Here is an 18,218-nt window from a genome sequence, read left to right as displayed (position 1 = left end):
TTGGGGGGTTCTCCATCCCCAGGGACGGGCAGGGGCACATCCGGCTGTGCACAGCAGTCACACCACTCCCCGTCTCACGTCTCCTTTTAATGTAAAACCCCTTGGAAGGACAAACACCCGTCTGGATGCCCTGTGCCCAGGCAGCCTCACCGGCAGTGCTGGGTGGCCGACAGCATCCCCCGGGTGCTGAGCACCCACAGGGGCCATCCCGGCAGTGGGGTTGGCAGCGGGGGGCTGCACGGGCACAGGGGATGCTGCGTGGTGCTGGGGCTGGCAGGGCGGGCGCTCAGCCCGCTGCCTTGCCACGGGGTCCGGTCCCACTCTGGCAAGGCGCTCGGCTCAGTAGCGGTGACTCCGTTCGTCCTTGCCGGAGGCCCTGGCAGCATTCCCGGTGACGCAGCCGAGCCGCGGGCGCTGGCCCTTCCTGGGGGTGTCGGGGAGCTGGCGGGGGGCAGGCAGAGACGGGACCCCGGCACCTGGGGAAGGGGCACTTCAGCAGCAGCCCCGGCTCCTGGGCTGGGGCGCGGGGAGGGGGGCGATGGCCCCTGCAGCCCATCCCCAGCCAGGGGCTCACCTGGCAGCTGGCAGCGTGGGGGCTTTGCTCCGGGCAGGGCTTTGGGGGGTCCCGGGGTGCTGGCTGCCTGAACCCGCACCGGTACGGCGTGCTCAGAGCGACTCCGCAGCGCGTTGGATGGTGGGGGGGGGGCCCTGGGGGCCGCCGGCTGCCGGAGAGAGGGTCTGTGGGCACGGTGCTTTGGGGAGGAACCGCGATGTGCAGGGGGGGACAACGGGGTGCCCCCGATGGTGGGCAAAGGGATGCCAAGGGGAGCTGGGGGTGGCCTTCCCACCCTGCCCTCCTCCCCAGGCATGGCCCCCCCGTGCCTGCACCCACCCCACGGCCAGACACCTCGAAGGGCCGTGACCGCCTTGATCTCCTTCTGCCATCCAGTGATTCCTCCCTCTTCCCCGGCTCCCTGCTGCCCTTCTTGCGCACCTGCAGCCAGGTCCCCAGGGAGCGGGTGGCCGTCCCTGCCAGGCTGTCCTCGCTGCCGGCATGCCACAGCCTGGGACCACCCCGCTCCTCCATGGGCCCCGGTGGGTGCGGGCGGGTGCTCTCTGGGATGCGGGACCCACGCTGGGTGGCCGTAGCCATGATGCTCTCGGTGGTTCTTGATATCTCCCGGCGCTCTGCGGCATGGTGGCACCATCAGCAGGGCACAGCCACCCACCCAACCCCGCTGGCCGCTCGGCTCACCCCTGCCCGCTGCCATCGCTGCCTCTGAGCTGGTCCCGCTGCCCGGGGAGGAGTCGTGCCGGGTGCTCAGGCTGGCCCGTGGTGTGCCCTGCTGGGACACACGGCACACATAAGCATCCCCACCTCGGGGCTTCGGTGCCGCGGGCACTGCTGTGCCTCACCTCCTGGACCGCTGTGCCGTGGCTGGGATGTGGGGTGGGCACCGTCGTGCTCCCCAGCTGCTGTGCCCATGGGGTCTTCTTGAATACGGGGGTCGGGGTGCTGCTGGAAAGGGGACGACCCTCACCCTCTGCCATGGCAGCAGCCCTGTGCCCATGGGGGGTGGTGATGCCCACCCTGTACCTGTCCCCCGTGGGGCGCAGGGGTGGGAGGGCATCATGCTGCAGCGCTGTGGGGTGCTCACAGCTCCGTCCCCACACGCTGTCCCGCTCCGCATCCCGCAGGCTCTCTGTGCCGGACCCCTGCGGGACCTTGGGCAGGGACGTGCCCTGGGCAGGGACAGGGTGTGAGTGCCCTGCCTGGGGTGTGGGGGGTGCCCTGACACCCTGCCCTACCTTGAGGGTGACAGTGTCCCTGGGGTCCCCCGCCAGCTCCTGCTGGTAGGTCTTGTACAGCTCCTCCAGCGGCGGTGGCACCAACAGCCGGTGGTCTGCCGGCGAGAGGGCAGGGTGGTGGGCATCAACCCACCTGCACGCCACGCCATGCCGGCTCAGGTGGCAGTGTCGTGGCTATGTCACGACACCGGGGGGACTTTGCACCATGACTCATCCCAATGCAATAACCCAGTGACACTGCAGGACTCCCAGAGCAACAACACAGAAGAGACTCCTTTGTCAGGGCAGAAGTCACGGGAGGGACGCACCGGCGATGAGCTGCCGCTGCTGCTGGATGATGCGGGTGCAGAGGGCCCGGTGATGGTCGAAGCACTGCACCGCAGCGTCCGGCAGGTGCCGGAGGCCACCCTCCAGCAGGGTGCGGGAGCGTGTCTCTGCCATCTCCATCTCCTGCTGGTGCAGGCGGCACAGCAGGGCCAGCACCTCCCGCTGCTCCTCCGAGCTGCTCCGATGCCGCAGGGCCTCCTCCAGCTGCCGCGCATGCTGCTGGCTCTGCCGGAAGCGTCGTGCCAGCTCTGCCTGCTGGCATGCAGCGGGGTCACCGTCCCTGCCCACAGCCAGGATCAACATCCCTGCCGCGGGGTCACCATTCCTGCCCATGGCCAGCATCCCTGCCGTGGCACCAGCATCCCTGCCAAGGCCCCTTGCCCCTCACCAACACCCCAGTCCGTGTGTATCCATGTCCCCCCAGGGCTGCTGGGCTGAGACTTGTCAAACTCAGCTCCCTGGTGATGGGGTTTCAGCTCCCAAACCTTCCGCTGCCAGAGCCTGCCCTGCTCCTCCACCGGAGCCGCGATGCTGTTGCGGGCAACGGCCACGTCGGGTGGCTCTGACACATCCAACCGCTCGTCCCCTGCGTTCGAGTCCCCCTCGCTGCCACCGGGGCGGTCTGGCTCCCCCCATCCCTCCTCGCTCCACCGCTGGCCCCGCCGTGTGCTGCTGCGGGGAGGAGGAGGAGGTGGTCTCACCCCCAGCCTGGCTCGCCGAGGGCCCCATCCCCAGGGGAGATTTGCACCCACGTACCGGGTGAGGGTGAGCAGATGCCGGGCGTGCAGCGCGGTGCCCTCCAGCCGGAGCAGGAGACGGCACAGGGCTGCCTCCCCCTCCCCCTGACCCAGCTCCGGGTGGGCACAGCGGCCACTGCGCAGCCGAACCTGGGCTGGAGAGATGGGGCATCAGCGCTGAGCCCCGGGGGGAAGAGGGAGGGCAGGGGGGGTCCGGGCTGTACCCTGGATGTCAGGGGTGTCCCGGCGCTTGCCCTGCCCCGGTTCGGTGTCCCTTTGGCCCTTGAGGCGCTGGATCTGCCCGCGCAGGTCAGCCACAACGCTGTCGTACTGCGCCACGCGGTACGGGACGCTGAGCAGGTTGCGCCTCACCTGGGACAGGGTCGGTGTGAGTGTCCCCCGGCCCCGGCACAGCCCGGCCCCAAGCAGGGTCCCTGAGCGGGGCACGGCTGGTGGAGCAGGTCCCCAAAGATGCTTGGGGATCATACTCCGAGACAAAGTCCCCAGGCAGAGCCTGTGGAGCAGGCACCTGTAGGGTCCCCAAGCAGTGTCCCCAAGCAGTGCATGGCTGTGGTGCAGGTGCCTATAGGGTCCCCAAGCAGGGTCCCCAAGCAGTGCATGGCCATGGAGCAGGTCCTGAGCATCCCACAGCCGGCAGAGCAGTGCCCTCAGCAGTTCCCCTGCTCTGGGCACCCGTGGGGCAGTGTAGGAGTGAGCTCCTCACGCCCTCCCCGTCGGGGGACAGCAGGGCCAGGGCTGCTCAGGGAGGGGACCAGGAGAGGGCTAATGCCCGGGGCAGGAGCGTGCCCGTGCTCCCGTCCCTACCATGGTGCGGATGCTCTTGGCGCGATGGGCGTAGGCGAGGGTGCTGCGGGACTCCTCAAAGGCAGTGCTGGCCGGGCTGATGTGGGCAATCATCACCGTGTGGCTGTTGCCCCCCAGTGAGTCCTGGCCGTGGAGAACACAGCTGAGAGGGACAGCCTGGTGGGGGACAGCCTGTGCCCCCTCCCCAGCTCGGACCCCGCGGGGGAGCCGGGACCCCCAGCTGCACCTTGAGCAGGCGGGTCAGCTTGCTGTCGCGGTAATTGATGTACTTGGTGCTCGCCTGGTGGCTTAGAGCCTTGATGCAGTTGCCCAGGGCCAGCAGCGAGCGGTTGATGTGGGCTCCCTCCTTCATCCTCTGCCCGCGGTTCTGCGTCTGGGCAGGGCGGGGAAGGCAGGGGGAAAAACCTGGCAAAAGAGGGGCTGGGGGGGGGCTCCCCGGCCCTGCAGCGCCCCAAAAGGGGGTGCTGTACCTGTGCCGCCCGCTCGGAGCCCGCCAGGTCGATCATGAAGAGGCGGCCGCAGCGCAGCCCCCCGCCCCGGTGCCGCTGGCGCACGGTGACCTGCAGCACCGCATGGGAGCGGGACGAGGTGCGGTTGGCGGCCGTGGGCTCCTGTGTCCGCTGCCTGTTCCCCTGCGCTAGCAGACGCATGACCTGGGGCAGACGGGCAGCACCGGGCAGGGGGGGTTTGCCAGATGCCCCCACACCCCATGGGCGCACCTTCTGGCTCACCTCCTCGGCGCTGATGGCGGAGATTTCGGTGATGCCAGCCACCTGCACGGTGCCGCCGGCGTCCTCTCGGAGCTGCAGGCAGCCCAGCGAGGGGTTCAGCAGGTCCCGGATCATCTCGTTGTAGATCTGGGCAGGGGGAAGGAGCTGGGTACGTCTCCCCCCAGCGTGGGGACCCGTGGGGACGCAGCATCCCACACTGGGTTCAAAGATGGTCAGCCTGGGGCCATGTGCCACTCGCTGTCCCCTGCCCTCTCCGGGGAGGGGGATGTCCCCGCGGCTCCCTGCCGCACCTCGAGGTAGGACATGGAGACCTCGTACTCCGTGTCACCGCTGGCTCCCTCGATGGCCTGGAAGAGGTCGCCCAGGGTGCGGGCGCAGATGCCGGGTTCCCCGTCGGTGCCCAGCATGGTGTAGGTCTTCCCACAGCCTGGGGGAGAGGATGGGGCTTGCTTGGGGCCGGGACCCCCCCATGGCCATGGGGCTGGCCCCCTCCCCGGCCCCACACCCTCACCGGTGGGGCCGTAGGCGAAGACGGTGGCGTTGTAGCCAGAGATGACACCCGTGACGAGACCCCGGGTGGTGGCACGGTACACAGTCTCCTGCGGGAGGGTGAGAGGCTGTGGGGTGCATCTTGCTGTCCCTCACCTCCACCTGCTGTCCCAGGCCCCCCAGCCTGCCTCCCCCAGCCCACATCCCCCCTGTGCCCCGAGGGACCCACCTGGGTGGCCGTGGAGTCGAAGGCCATGTTGAAGACGTAGGACTTCTCCCGGGAGCGGCCGGCGCGCAGGACGTCATCGGGGTCTTCCATGGGGTCTCGCAGCACCACGACCTGCTGGGGGCCACGAGCGGGGCTGGCTGGGGGGCACGCACTAGCCCTGGGCACCCACAGCTCTGAGGTCACCTCCAGTCGTTAACAGTGCTAATTAGCACCCAGTTGGGCCCTGAGGTGTAACAAGGTGCCAGGAGCCCCATGGGCTGGTGGCATTGTGAACACAGTTCCCCCAGGACGTGCATGGACAGACGGACACACCAGGACGCCTTCTGCAGCCCCGGGAGCGGGGTGTCCCCGCAGCACAGCTCCTCGGGAGCACCGGGATGGCTGTTGTCTGCCAAGCAGCTCCATCCCGGCCGGTGGGCGAGGGGATCCACGGGAGAGCACATCACCCCGCTGGTGATCGGGCTCCTGCTGCCCTGGGGGGACCTGAGTGGGACTTGAGTTTCAGAGCCCAGGCATCCTCGCTCGGAGCGGCATCTTCCCCCCGTGCTCCTGCCCGGGCACCCCACATCGCCCACAGCAAACACAACAGGGCTGGAGCCAAGGGGGGCACCCTGGCATGGGTGGGAGGGCACCCTGGCATGCGGGATGTGCTCCCCAGTGGGTCTGAGCCCTTGTGGGACCCCGTGGGCATTCCCCCCCCTGCTTTGCCAGGACCGGCGTCCCCTCCATGCCAGGGCACAGGAGGTGCCCGGGCTGGTGCTGGTGCTGCCGGCGCGGGGCCCTTTGTGCTTCTGAATGGTCCCCTTGTCCCCAGGCCGGGCTGGGGCTCAAAGGCAGCGCTGTGTGTGGTGCCAGGGGACCTGTCGGACTGGCTGCCCCGCTGCACCCACCTGGACACGGTGGCACAAAGGCACCTCTGTCAGCGTGGTCCGCCAAGGTCCCCATCGCCCGAGTACCGCAAGGCAGTGGGGGGGGTGCTGGCATCCCACGGGGACCCTGCGTGTCCCTGTCCCCACCCGAAATAGCCCCTCTCAGGGTCCCCTGGCTCCCATTAGAATGCAGATTTTGACCTTTCCTGTAAAGCAAGCTGCTTCCCCGCTGCTGCCCTACTTCCACCTCGCCCCCCTCCTTGCATGCCCCCTCCCCCCCCTCCATCCAGGATTGAGGACAGGGACAGGCAGCGCTGCTCCTGACCCACAGCCCCCAGAGTTTCCCACCCTCCTGCTTTGTTGTTGTAGGGTCTCCTGCAGTGGCTGCAAGGCTGCAGGGTCCCCCCTCCCCATGCCTGGCACATGTGGGCATCACTGGATGCTCCTGGACATGTCCCGTGCATGCACTGCACCAAGGGTCGCATCCTGCCCTGGGGTACCCGGCCCCATTGACCCCATGGATGGGCACGGGGCAGGGAGGGGGACACAAAGCTCCAGGGCCAGGCGGTGCCCAACAAACCCACGGGTGCCCGTCTGGAGGCCGTACCTGCTGGTCCACGCGGTGGGCGATGGGCTTGGCCCCCTCCGCCAGTTCAGCCGCACTCATCGGACGGATGCGAAGAGCCACCTGTGAGATACTGGGGATGAGCGTGGGGTGGCGGGGATGGGGACAGCGACACGGGGACACGGACCTGCATACGAGCCATCACGGCAGGGTCTGGCAGCTGAGGCGGTGCAGTGTCGACGCAGCCTCCGGGACCCCCCCCATGTCGGGCGCTGTAATTAGAGGTTCATTTTCCTGGGACGAAAGCGAACACCGCTGGGACCGGCCTTAAAAAGGCAGCCGGGCAGCGTGCCCTCCTGCTGGCACCTGTCCCCTCGTCGACGTGGCTCGGGGCGGGTGAACCCGCAGTGGCACAGCAGGAGTGGGGGACTGTCGCCATGTCTCTGTGCACCTGAACCCCCCCAGGTTCCCCCAAGAGCATCCGCAAAACCAGCCCTGCGGGGCCAAGGTGCGGCAGGGACGGCCGTTGCATGGGGTGGCAGGAGAGGCAAGCCACACCAGCCACCATGTCCCCCTCCCATCACCCCCTCCTGCTGCATCCCAGCCCTGTGGGGTGCAGCCGTGGGGTACCCTGGATCCAGGTGTCCCCGCTGCCCTCGGCAGTAGTGCTGGTCCCCTCGGGGACAATGTGCCACCCGCCACCGGCCAGGACTCACTGCCAGCTGCTGCTCCTCGCTGTTCCCTGGAGCCTTCATATCCTCACTGGGGCACGGGCGCTGAGGGGACTCCGTGAGCAGAGGTGGCCCATGAGGGGTGCATGGGGCATGCTGACTCCCACACTGTCCCCTTGCTGCAGCCCTGTCCCTAAGTGCCCCCACTGCTCGTTGGAGGGCTCAGTGGGGCACCTCCAAGCCCTGGCTCTCCCCTCTTCCTTCCTTAGGCACTGGCACAGCCCTCCTGGGGGAGCTGTGAGCCTGGGTGCCCCCCCAGCCAGGCTGGGAAGCTCTCCGGAGGCTGCATATCCCCAAGCCACTTGTCTGCCCCTGTCCCCTGGAGATGTTGAGCTATACACGACACCGGCAGCACGGCTGGCTCCTGTTGACACAGCGGCTGGCACCATGTGTGGCTCCAGCCACGCTCCCTGCCCTCTCTTGGCTGCAGCTGTGGCCCCACACCATGGTTGGGGTTATTGGTTGTTATTGGTACAATTAGGGCTGACCCTTAATGAAGCACTTGTCTCAGCTGCAAGGCTAGTGCCCGGCTCCCTTCCCACAGCCGGGGAAGAAACTGCCCTGCGGGCAGCGCTCCGCCACCTGGGAGCCGGGACATGGCAGCGTTCAGCTCGGGGCTGGGGGACCAGGAGCCCTGTTCCCCCCCCGAGTCCCATGGCAGCAGGTGGGACTGTGTCGTCAGGACAAGACCCGCACCCTGCGTCCACCCCGCACACGCAGGATGGCTTCAACAGCTCCTGCCCACTCTCCACCCCCCAAGCAGAGCCTGGGGAAGGGTCCTGCCAGGGTCACCCCCAGTCCCGGCACACGGGGTGCCACCCGTGCGATGGCCCCATCCCTCTGCCGACAGCTGTGCTGTGGGGCGAGTGCAACCGGCAGCTTGTTAATAATTGACGGGTGGGTAAGCAGGCAGGGCGGCTGCTCGGGGATACTGGCCGTGCTGTGTTTACCCAGCGCTGATAACCCTGGCCCAGGGACCGCAGGCTGCTCTCGCAGGGATATCAGCAGGCTGGGGGAGTGGGGGGCTTTGTTCAGCATCACCCTCCCAGCTGCGGAGGCTCACCACGACCCCGCTGCCACCACCAGCAGCCTTACTCTGCCCTGCTCCTCGGGCTGCAGACACACCGAGGGACACCCCGCTGCTACGGGTGCTCCACCGTAGCCAGCATCCGGCTCTGATCTGTGGCCTGGCCCGAGGAGGGGGGATGAAGAGTGAGAGAACACGACTTTCCCACCCTCTGCTCAACCCTGCTGTGACAAAACAGGAAATGTGACACGGAAAACTCCTGTTTATTCACCCAGAAGAAAAAACCAAAAACAACAGGGCAAAGGGCCAGGGAGCATCTGTGAAGGTTTCTGTGTGACCCACCGGTCCTGTCTCGGCTATGGCTCCTGCGGAGGGAGGAGGCGTGGGGTCAGGGAGCTGTGTGGGGCTGCTCACCACCCCACGGAGGCAGAGCCCCCACGAGCCCAGCCTGGCTCGGGGACAGCAGCCTCAACCCACATGAGCCATTGAGCAGCAAGGAGGGGGAAAGCCATGTGAAGGTGGAGTGCGCTGACCTTGGCAGCATCCTTCTCCTCCTCCTCCTCTTCCTTGTCCTTGGGCAGCTGGCTCTCTTCCCCCTGTGCAGCCGCCTCATCTCCCACATGGTCTTTATCCTGAAAGGCAGAGGCTGACCCCTGTCCCCCACCCCATGGCATGGAGTCCCTGCTGCGGCTGCAGTCCCTGAAGTCCGTGCCATCCCCGGTACCTTGCCATGCGGACACTGGGTCTCTGCCTGCGCCCTCCTCTGCAGCTCTGCTTCAATGACCTTGAAGAACTCCTGGCGGGCACGGTCGAGCACCTCCTGGGGGTTCTCCACCAGCCTCTCCTCCACCTCCGACTCCTGGCCCTCCGACCTGGCGCGCTCCTTCAGCCGCATTTCCCGGTGCCGGGCCTCCAGGATCTTCTCTCGCTTCGTCTCCCGCTCGAACATCTAGGGCAGGGGGTGGGTTGAGGGGTTCAGGGTGAGCAGGGGACCCTGCGGGACAGCAGGCTGTGTACAGGGACAGCGCAGGGCTCGCTGGCAGAGCCACTGTGCATGGGACCAGCGATGTGCCAGCAGTGCTGAGGGCTTTGCTGTGACCTGGCACAGCAGCTTGTGGCTCAAAGCTCACGTACAGCGGTGGCCAGGGTCTTCTCGTTCCTCTGGAGGGTGCAAAGCCCAGAGGAAATTTCCAGCAGGGTGACGGTGCCCAGCTTTGAGCCACAGCCAACAATGCACCCGTTGTCCTGCAGGCGCAGGCTGGAGAGGGGCTCGTTGCAGACCTGGGGAAGAAGGACGTATGGGTGGTGGCACTTAGCCCTGATGTGATGCCCCACGGGGGAAGTCAGGCCGGACAAGCTGGCAGAGGCAAATCCACATGGCTGCCAATAACAGGAGCCTATGTACAAATTTTGGGGCACACTGGGCTGGAGGCACAGCTCAGGGCTGAGGGGACAGCTGTTCCTCGATGGAGCTCATCCCGAGCTCTGGGCAGGCAGGGTGGGACTCTGTCCCCTGGCTCTGCCTGCTCTGTGCTGGGCAGATCTGCCAAACACCCCGCTGCTGGCGCTGGCCAGGGGCAGCCCCCACTCCCCTCCCAGGGTGAGGGACATGGAGCTGCTGGGGACGCAACCTTCAGGCTGAGAGAGGGGTCATTCTGCTTGAAGAGGAAGTCCCAGATGTCCAGGGTCCCGTCCGACCTGGTGGTGAAGAAGACGGCCGGCCTCATGGTGCTCCAGCACCCGTCTGTCAGGTAGGAGAGGTGGTACCTGCCAGCAGACCCGATGCAGCGGGCATGGGCTCATGGCCTGCATCCCCCTGGCCCCATGGCTGCTGCCCGTGCAGTGCCTTCAGCCAACAGCCCAGGCACGGGCACCCTCCATTCCAGCACCCTCGGCCACGCTGGCACTGCTCTGCCTTGGTGACCATCCCATCACCTCCTCCTGCCTGACCTGAGCAGACCAGACCCTGCTGGTCGTCTGCCCCAAACACGCTCTTCCACAAAAAGGAAGATTTTTTACAGGGGAAACATGCACACCGACACTTACTTGGTCCACATAATTGACGATTCCTTAGTCTCCTCTGACCAGATCTGAGCAGTCCAGTCGCCAACCGTCAGGAAGATTTTGGGGTAGAAAGGATTCCTGGCCAGTGCGTAGACAGGTCCAATGTGGCCACTGTAGGTGCTGGTGATTTTTTCAGGGGGTGTCTTGGCCTTGCGGTTGCAGGCGATGACGATGCCTTGCTCTGTGCCCACCATGAACTTGGTGGGCTGAGGGTGGGAGCAGGAGAGAGCAGCCGTCAGCAGGCTGGGGACCCCGTGGTGCAGGGGACAGTGGGGCAGCAAAGGGCTTTGCTGTCCAAGCAGGGGGGAGGCTGCTGGAGCCAGTGCCTGGGGAGAATGGAAGCCCTGGGACCCACCATGATCTGGGGGATACAGAGACCAAAACGCCAGCAAGTGCCTGTGTTTTGGGAGCACATCAACTCCTAATTCTTAAAGATAGGTGAGAACACGATGCAAGCTGCAGCACAGTGCTCTGGGTCACTCTGGGCATCAGGTGCTTGTGCCTTGTCCCTGGAGCCCTGCCCGCAGGGGTGACGGGGCACTGCCTGCCCAGCTCTGTTCGGCTTGGCTCACAGTCCTGCCCAGGTTAGGGTACTGGCTGTGTGCGGGTGGGCTGATCCTGACGGCGGGGCAGAGAGGCTCACCATGGTGGGCTCGAACTCCAGCGTGACGGCACCCAGAGCCTTCTCCAGGAGCCCTTTCCGGGTGATGTCCAAGACCAGCGACTCGGTGGGCTGAGACAGCTTGCGGATGTCCCACCACAGGACCTGCAGGGGACAAGCAGCGGGGCAGGGGTTGCTCCCGGCTGAGCCATGCCTGCTGCGGAGCAGAGTGCCCTGGAGCCAGGCAGCTGCCCTGTGCCAGTCTGTGCTGCTAGCCTGGGGGCCTGGTTCCCGTGCTGCCACAGCCAGCAAGGGGCAGAGGAAGCAGGGGAAGCTCTTTTGGGCTGTCAGCGCCTGCCAGCGGGGTCCCTGTGTGAGTGTGTGGCACCCTTCCCTGCCCCTGCCCTTTACCTGCCCATCGGTGGAGGCTGAGAAGCACTCAGTGCCCGTTTTGGACTGCAGCCAGATGGCTCCGTACACAGGGTCCCTGTGGCTGACCTCTACGGTGGACACCTCCACAGGCAGTCCCCCTTTCCTGGTGTCCCAGTAAGCTGGGAAGGAAAAGGAGCTGTCAAGATCTGCACCGGCTCCCTTGCACCGCTCCTTTGCTTGCCGTGTGTTTCCTGAAGAGATGCTGCCCCACTGCCCAAGCCAGAACGGGCAGCAAACCTCACTGGGCGCTCCCCCTGCCCTTCCCAGACCCCAAAGAATCACGCAAACACCCCACGGGGTGGGAGCCTGCTGCTGGGATCAGTCGCAGTGATGCCCAGTCTGAGTGGAAACGCAATTTGCATTTTCTGCAAACGCCAAGCTAGGTGGTGGTAACACATTAAATAGCTGCAGCAGTTCTTCAGCAATCGTCTCTCTGTGGCACATGCACTGCAATCTCCAGAAGCAATAAATCCCCCCGGTTTCCCCCTGTTCTGCACAAGAGGTTGCAGCAGGACCAGATATGGTCTAAGCAGCCCCCAGCCCCCATACACGCAACGCTGCTAAAAACCAGCCTGTGTGACCTGACCTCAGCTGTGCTCCCCTCCTGCGTACCCGAAGGGTGCTGGCTAACAAAGGCAGGTCCCCTACGGACAGCAGCAGCCGTCCTTCCCTATCTCTGCCTCTGACGCGTGACAGAGGGCAAGTCACAGCGCAGGACTGGCTGCAGTTCAGCAAAGGTTAGGCGGTTGGGCCCTGGTGGCACCGAGACGCACACACTCCCTCTCGCTCACTTCTAATTAAGCAATTGGATGTGACGGAGTGTGCTCTGCTGGGCCCGTGCCACGCGCCTGGGGAGCACTGCAAAGGACGGGGTGAGATCCCTCCCCTCCATCACCTGCGGAGCGTGCAGTAACGGCCCCGTAATGCATGCCCTGTCAGATCTGATTGCTGCTGCAAATGGCAAGGAAAACATCAAAATGAGAGCAATTAAATCAAAGGGCTCACATGGCCAAGTAAATAACAGAGCTATAAATGAAGCTGGCAAAGAGGGGCCCTTTTCCAAGCACTTGAAACAACAACACAAGAACAATTCAGTGCACACAACGACAGCAACTCTCCTGGGCTTTTGCCATGCAAAGATATGAGGCTGTGGTCAAGGCAGGAGCACAGGACCCGTGCTGCTGTGCCGTCTGATCCAGTAACCCCTGTCAGGCTCTTGCTGCTGCCGCAGCTGCCTCACTGCCCCCAGTGCTTGCGAATTGCTTAGGTGAGAACATGCTTGTTCTCCAAACGCCAAGCCCCAGGGCTTCAGGCTGCACTTGGGATACTCCCAGCCGCAGCCCTAATGACATTACGCCCTTTGTGAGCGTAGCAGTGCTGGAACCAGGCTCTTGCCGAATTAAAATGAAGTCTCATTAATATGGCCTCATGCCTAATCCATCTTCCTTACCCATCTGCCCATTGTAGCATCCTCCCACCAGTACATGCGAGTCTTTGGGGTTGTATTCCAGGCTCACCAGAGGGGATGATGGCTTGAGAACGAGCTCCGGCTTGTTGGGGTTTTCTGCCAAGAAGGGATGAGTAAAGAGCAAAGTGCAGAGGCAGTCTGGAGGGCGAGCACCCCTGCCTCTAAATCAGCCTCCCGATACCGCACCCTGCTCCTCCACGCCTGGCTCCCCATCATGCCGGTGCCTGCCCAGCCGTGCTGGATGAGGAGAAGCTGGTGATCTGGCCATGCCACCAGGATGCCTCACCTTAGCCAGGGAAGAGAGCCTGCCAGCCTGGGGACAGACCCCTGGTACCCCAGCCCCTGATACCCTGACCCTCTTCTTTGTGTTTTTCACTCCAAAATACAACAGGTCTGAGAGAGCTTTTGAGAGAACAATGCAATTCTCAGCCTGGGCTTGTGCTGCCTCTTTCTTAATCAAGCACAAGTGAACCGTATAAACACAAGAACCACATAAGAGGTGTGTGGCTCGGCTGCCTGTTGCGGTCACAGGCGCTCAAGCTCATGAAGTCATGTAGTGGGATTTTAGTGGTTATTTTCCACCTGTTGGCCAGCTTTCAGGTCCCATTTCTCCCCTTCTCTGCATTGATCTGTGGGCAATGCAGAAACCAAACCCCTGTTCACCCCCTCCAGAGTGCTGTGAGGCTTCATTACATGCTTTGAAGACACAAAGTGCTTCCGCAGCCGCAGCATTACGGGCTGTTGAGTCTTCCCTTCCCCTTACCAAGATCCCAGATGTATGAGTCAAAGCTCATGTCTTTCATGTTTTGCTGGAACTCCAGGCTGGAATAAGCCACTGCCAGTTTCTTGCATGTGTCGGGGTGCCAGGAGAGATGCGTGGCTGTCCTCTTGGTTATGTTGGGATCCCTTTTCGATAACAGGACATCAAAGAAAGATGTTAGTTTGCTAACAGCTCTGTCACACCCTGGGATGACTCTCTGCCAAAGGAAACTGTGGGAATCACAATTAAAACAAGCTGCAGCCCTTGAGCATTGAGTGCAGGAAACAATTCTCTTGGGGGATGGGCAGGGGGAGAAGAGTTGATGATTTAATAAAGTCTTTCCAGTTATACATTTCTAAGAATCCAATTATGTTACTGGATCTGACTTCTAGAAGTGACCTAACAGCCCCTGACATTTGAAAATAATCTATCAAGCATTAAAAAAAAAAAAATTCCTGTCTAAAGCACTGTTAGAAGATGCTCAGACTGTGGTACCCATCTCTAAAGTGCCTGGGCAGGGCAGAGGGCAGGGAGGGGAGGAACAGATGGAGTTATGGAGCAGAGGGGCTGCAGCAACCATCCATAAACTGATCCAGCACTACCCTAAAGCTGCTGGGTTTTCCACCTCCTTTGCCTCCAATGGCAATTTAATATGCACTATCCCGCTGTGGACCTGGAGAGCCTGGTGAGCCCAGCTGGTTGTGCTACCTGATGACATTGATGGTTTTTGCGGAGGGGGGCTCATCTTCCACCTCTGCCATTTCCTCCTCTTCAAAGTACTCCTCGTAGATGTTGATGGCATTGTTCTGCTTGACGCAGTGCTCCATCTGCTGCAGGGAAAGCGCAGACAGAGGCTGTGCCTCTGGGGAGCTGCCAGGGCGAGGGAACCGGCAGCGGGTGGGCAAGGGGCCTCTGGGAGTGGGAGGGGAGACGGGCAAGGCCTTACGGCGCCAAGGTGCATGATGGTGTTGATGTAGTTTTCATCTTTCTCCACTTTCTTCCTGAAGCGGATGGTTTGTTCCACCTCCTGTGGGTTGATGTCTTTGGGCCAGCCGCCCTCGACATGGTTGACACCACGGGATTCCACCTCCACCCGCTCGGTGTTGACCTGGGGGGTGGCATGGAGAAAACAGAGCAAGAGTTTGAGCCGAAAAGGTGGAAAACACCCCTTTCCCCCCTTGGTACAGCGCTGCCCTGCAGGGCAGCAGCCTGGGAGGCCCATGAGGACTGGCGGGCCGCCCTTGCCTCGTGCTCCGACATGTCGCTGGTGTGCTGCACGTAGCTGTCCACAGGGTTCCGCAGGACGAAGCCGCTGGCCATGCTGGGGTCGGGGGGGATGTCCACGTTGACCTTGGCCGGGCGGTCGGAGAAGCTGCAGGGCCGGCCAAACTCACTGCGCTTCCGCGTGTACACGTAGATGATCTCCATGGTGGCCCTGAGAGGGGGCGGCGGGCGCCCCTTCCTCCCCTAGCCCTGTGCGGGGGACCCCGAAAGGGAGCAGGGGACTCGGGGGGGGGGCGGCAGGGGACCCCTCGCCCTCCTGCCGAGGACCCAGGACTCCGGACGGGGCCTGGTCTCCGGTGCGGCCACACCGGGATCCACCGGCAGGGCCGCGTCTGCCGTTGCCTGGCAACGCCGGAGGGCGATCACGTGACTTTACCGCCATGTTGGGGAGGGCAGGGCGGTGGTGTCACGTGACAGCAGCCCCCCTGCCGCCATGTTGGGAGGGCAAAACCTGGCTAATGAAGGGGGGCTTTGCAATTAGCACAGGGGATTGGGGGCGCGGCAGTGGCTTCCAAAAGGAGAAGAGGTTTCTGCTGCCAGCGCCGGCCCCACACCCCGACTGTGTGTGTGTGGGGGTTGCAGAAAGCAGGCTGAGCTCCGTCTGTGTGGGGCAGGCCTGGGCCATGGCGGTGGGAGCACAGCCCATGGTGGGGCCCCCTCTCTGCTCCCCCCAACCCCTCCTGCAGTGGCCCTCGGCCAGGAGGGAACACTGCCGTTTCTGCGGGAGCAGGCTGGGTTCCTGGCGCCAGGACGACCCTGTGGCCGGCGTGAGTTGCCCGACCCGGGCTGCAACGTACAGACATGGCTGCAGGGCCCCAGAGGCCTGGGTCCCCCCAGGGCCGGTGCCTGCCAGCAGCCGGCTCCCTTTGCCCCGAGGACACGTGTCTAGGCAAGCTGCACCCCCAAAGCCCGTGAGCCCCCTGGCTCCCCACCCGAAATGCGTCCAGCCACCCCCCTGCCACTGCCACAGCCAAAACCAGTCCAACCTGGACAAGAGGAAACAGCCTCAAGTTGCACCAGGGGAGGTTTAAGATGGATATCAGGAAAAAGTTCTTCACAGAAAGGGTTGTCAAGCACTGGAACAGGTTGCCCAGGGAAGTGGTGGGGTCGCCGTCCCCGGAGGGATTTAGAAGACGGGCAGATGTGGTGCTGAGGGATATGGGTTAGCGGTGGGTTTGGCAGTGTTATGTTGATGGTTGGACTTGGTGATCCCAAAGGTCCTTTCCAACCTTGACAATTCTATGATTCTATGAAACCTGCAGACACGGGATTTAAGCCCAATTCAAAAAACGCTTTTGACTGCAAAGAAATGCTGGGACCGGTGCCTGCAGCGAGGCGTTCACACCAGCCATGGAGGGTCCCAGGCTGGCAGAGCAGCCTGAGCAGGGGCAGCAATGAAGGCCCGGAGAAACCCACAAGGAGAAGGTAAGTTTAGTACAAGTGTTTATTGTCATTTCCCCAAAGGGCACATACAAATCAGGCCGGACTCCAGCTCCTAGATGGAGTCCTAATGAGGTTAGTTCACATGCGTTTAAAAACAGCTCTTCTACCAGTACCATTACAGTGAAACATTAAAAGCCAAAAAAAACCCCACCAAACAGTCCCCTGGAAGTTTCCAACAGCAAGTAATGCTAGTCACACGTAACACGGACAGACGGCGTTAGGGGACTGAAGGGTATGTACAAGTTACCTTTAAAAGACACAGTGAGTCACTGCTATCAAGTAAGAACCCCCGGCTGGCCCGAGGGGGACAGCCTGGCCACCCTGGGGTGCTGCCTGGCTGCAGCACTGTTAGCCAAAGCAGGGAGGAAGGGATGGATAACCACCACCAGTGACAGAGGAGGCGGCTGCTAATTGCAATCAGACAGGGAAAGCCTTTGCCCACCCCTGGCAAGGTACAGCCTTCACAGCGAGGAAGAGCCCTGGAGCAAACCCAGCCCTGGCTAAGCCCCCGCCGTGGTGCCGAATGTGGCTATGAGAGCTGAACGTGCCCTGGGCGGGGGGAGAGGGACCAGAAGGGTGACTGGGCAGTAAAACACCCATCACCCTGGCTGCACCCTTTGGACTGGAAGATCTGGGTCCATCCTCAGTTGGTGGGATGGAGCAGGGGCTCTCCCTGCCTGTGGTGAGTGAGGGGCTAACTGTGGGGAAGGGGCCTTTGCTCACATCCTCCTGAGTTAGCCCATGCGGAAACAGGCAGTCATGAAGGATCTGGTTCAGCTCATGCCAGTTCCCCCTGGTGCCTCGGCCCCCAGAGCTGCTTAGCCTGAAGCAGCTCGCAATGTCAGGCATGGCGGCAAGACCGCATCCTGCCCCAGGGATGCCAGAGTAGTCCCTAACCCTCTCCCAGGGGATTTGTGGTTACACCAGGGGTGTCCTGCAGAAGGAGGGGAGCCTGCCCCAGCCCACGCTGCTGGCCTGCCTACCCCAGGGAGCCGCGTCACCAAAAAGAACCTACAGACCAGCCGAAAACCTGCTACCAACATGCACTGCAGTAAAACCAGTCTGGGACAGAGGCAGCAAGTCGAACCGTGCCTCTGCCCTGCACAGAACTCATACAACCCAGAAGCAAAGCAAAGGAAAACCAGCGAGGCCAAAACATCCCTAATGCTACAGCCTCCGAACCCGGGGCTAGGGCAGCTCTGGCTTGGGGGGGCAGCAAGGGGGGCACGGGGAGCCGGCTCTGCCCGTGCGGAGCAGGAACGTGGCAGAGGGGAGCAGTTGGGGGGTAGCAAAGCCACTTGTGGGCACAGGGAAGGGGCTGGGATCACTAGTGGTTGGTACTGCATTGCTACGGGAGCGAAGGAGCCACTGCCCGGACCCCTCCCCGAGGGGCTGGTGCTGGGGGGCAGCCCGTGGTCCCAGGTTTGGCGCTCCAGGCAGAGGGAGCCGGAGAAGGCTCCCCTCCATGGTGTAAAACATCCCCGAGCTGGTGCAGATGGGAAGGGAAAGGAGAAGCCGACGCAGAGGTGTGAAGCATCTCCGGTCTTCCCAGTGCACAGGGAGCTCGGCTGCGGTGCTGTTCTGCTGCCGGCCGGCGTTCAGCCCCAGAGTCGCAGTCAGCCGTAAGGCAGGAAGACTTGATTCCAAGCAGAAGCTGCCGAGGGGGAGAGGAGGGTGTGCAGAGCACGCGGGGGGCTCCCCAACACCAGGGCTTGTTTTCCAGCCGCTGCCGGGCTTCCCACCGCGTCTTTTCCAGGTGTCTTTGGTTTCCATTACAGAAACGCCGGTGGCATTTTCTCCTCCCGCGAGCTGCTCGGGGTGAGCACG

At 63.3% G+C, this 18,218-nt stretch overlaps 1 protein-coding gene across 1 annotated transcript; it reads right to left on the bottom strand.

Moving 5' to 3' along the window:
- Nucleotides 1-339: 339 nt before the first annotated feature.
- DNAI2 (dynein axonemal intermediate chain 2) lies at nucleotides 340-15,092 on the bottom strand (the record flags this gene model as incomplete). Its single annotated transcript, XM_082492321.1, has 29 exons — nucleotides 340-476; nucleotides 575-722; nucleotides 893-1,188; nucleotides 1,417-1,519; nucleotides 1,810-1,904; nucleotides 2,118-2,388; nucleotides 2,622-2,808; nucleotides 2,893-3,028; nucleotides 3,098-3,245; nucleotides 3,699-3,821; nucleotides 3,925-4,071; nucleotides 4,169-4,351; nucleotides 4,430-4,555; nucleotides 4,720-4,856; nucleotides 4,941-5,028; nucleotides 5,148-5,258; nucleotides 6,624-6,704; nucleotides 8,873-8,971; nucleotides 9,064-9,288; nucleotides 9,474-9,620; nucleotides 9,971-10,106; nucleotides 10,386-10,609; nucleotides 11,047-11,169; nucleotides 11,416-11,555; nucleotides 12,887-13,000; nucleotides 13,668-13,810; nucleotides 14,373-14,494; nucleotides 14,611-14,772; nucleotides 14,910-15,092. 29 exons carry the CDS (start codon nucleotides 15,090-15,092, stop codon nucleotides 340-342), a joined length of 4,335 nt encoding a protein of 1,444 aa, XP_082348447.1.
- Nucleotides 15,093-18,218: the final 3,126 nt, after the last annotated feature.

Source organism: Vanellus vanellus (genome assembly GCF_965231255.1).
Source record: "Vanellus vanellus genome assembly, chromosome: 17".
NCBI classification, from domain to species: Eukaryota; Metazoa; Chordata; class Aves; order Charadriiformes; family Charadriidae; genus Vanellus; species Vanellus vanellus.
Note: the sequence above shows the minus strand (reverse complement) of the source record. Positions and strands in the feature narration are given on the sequence as shown.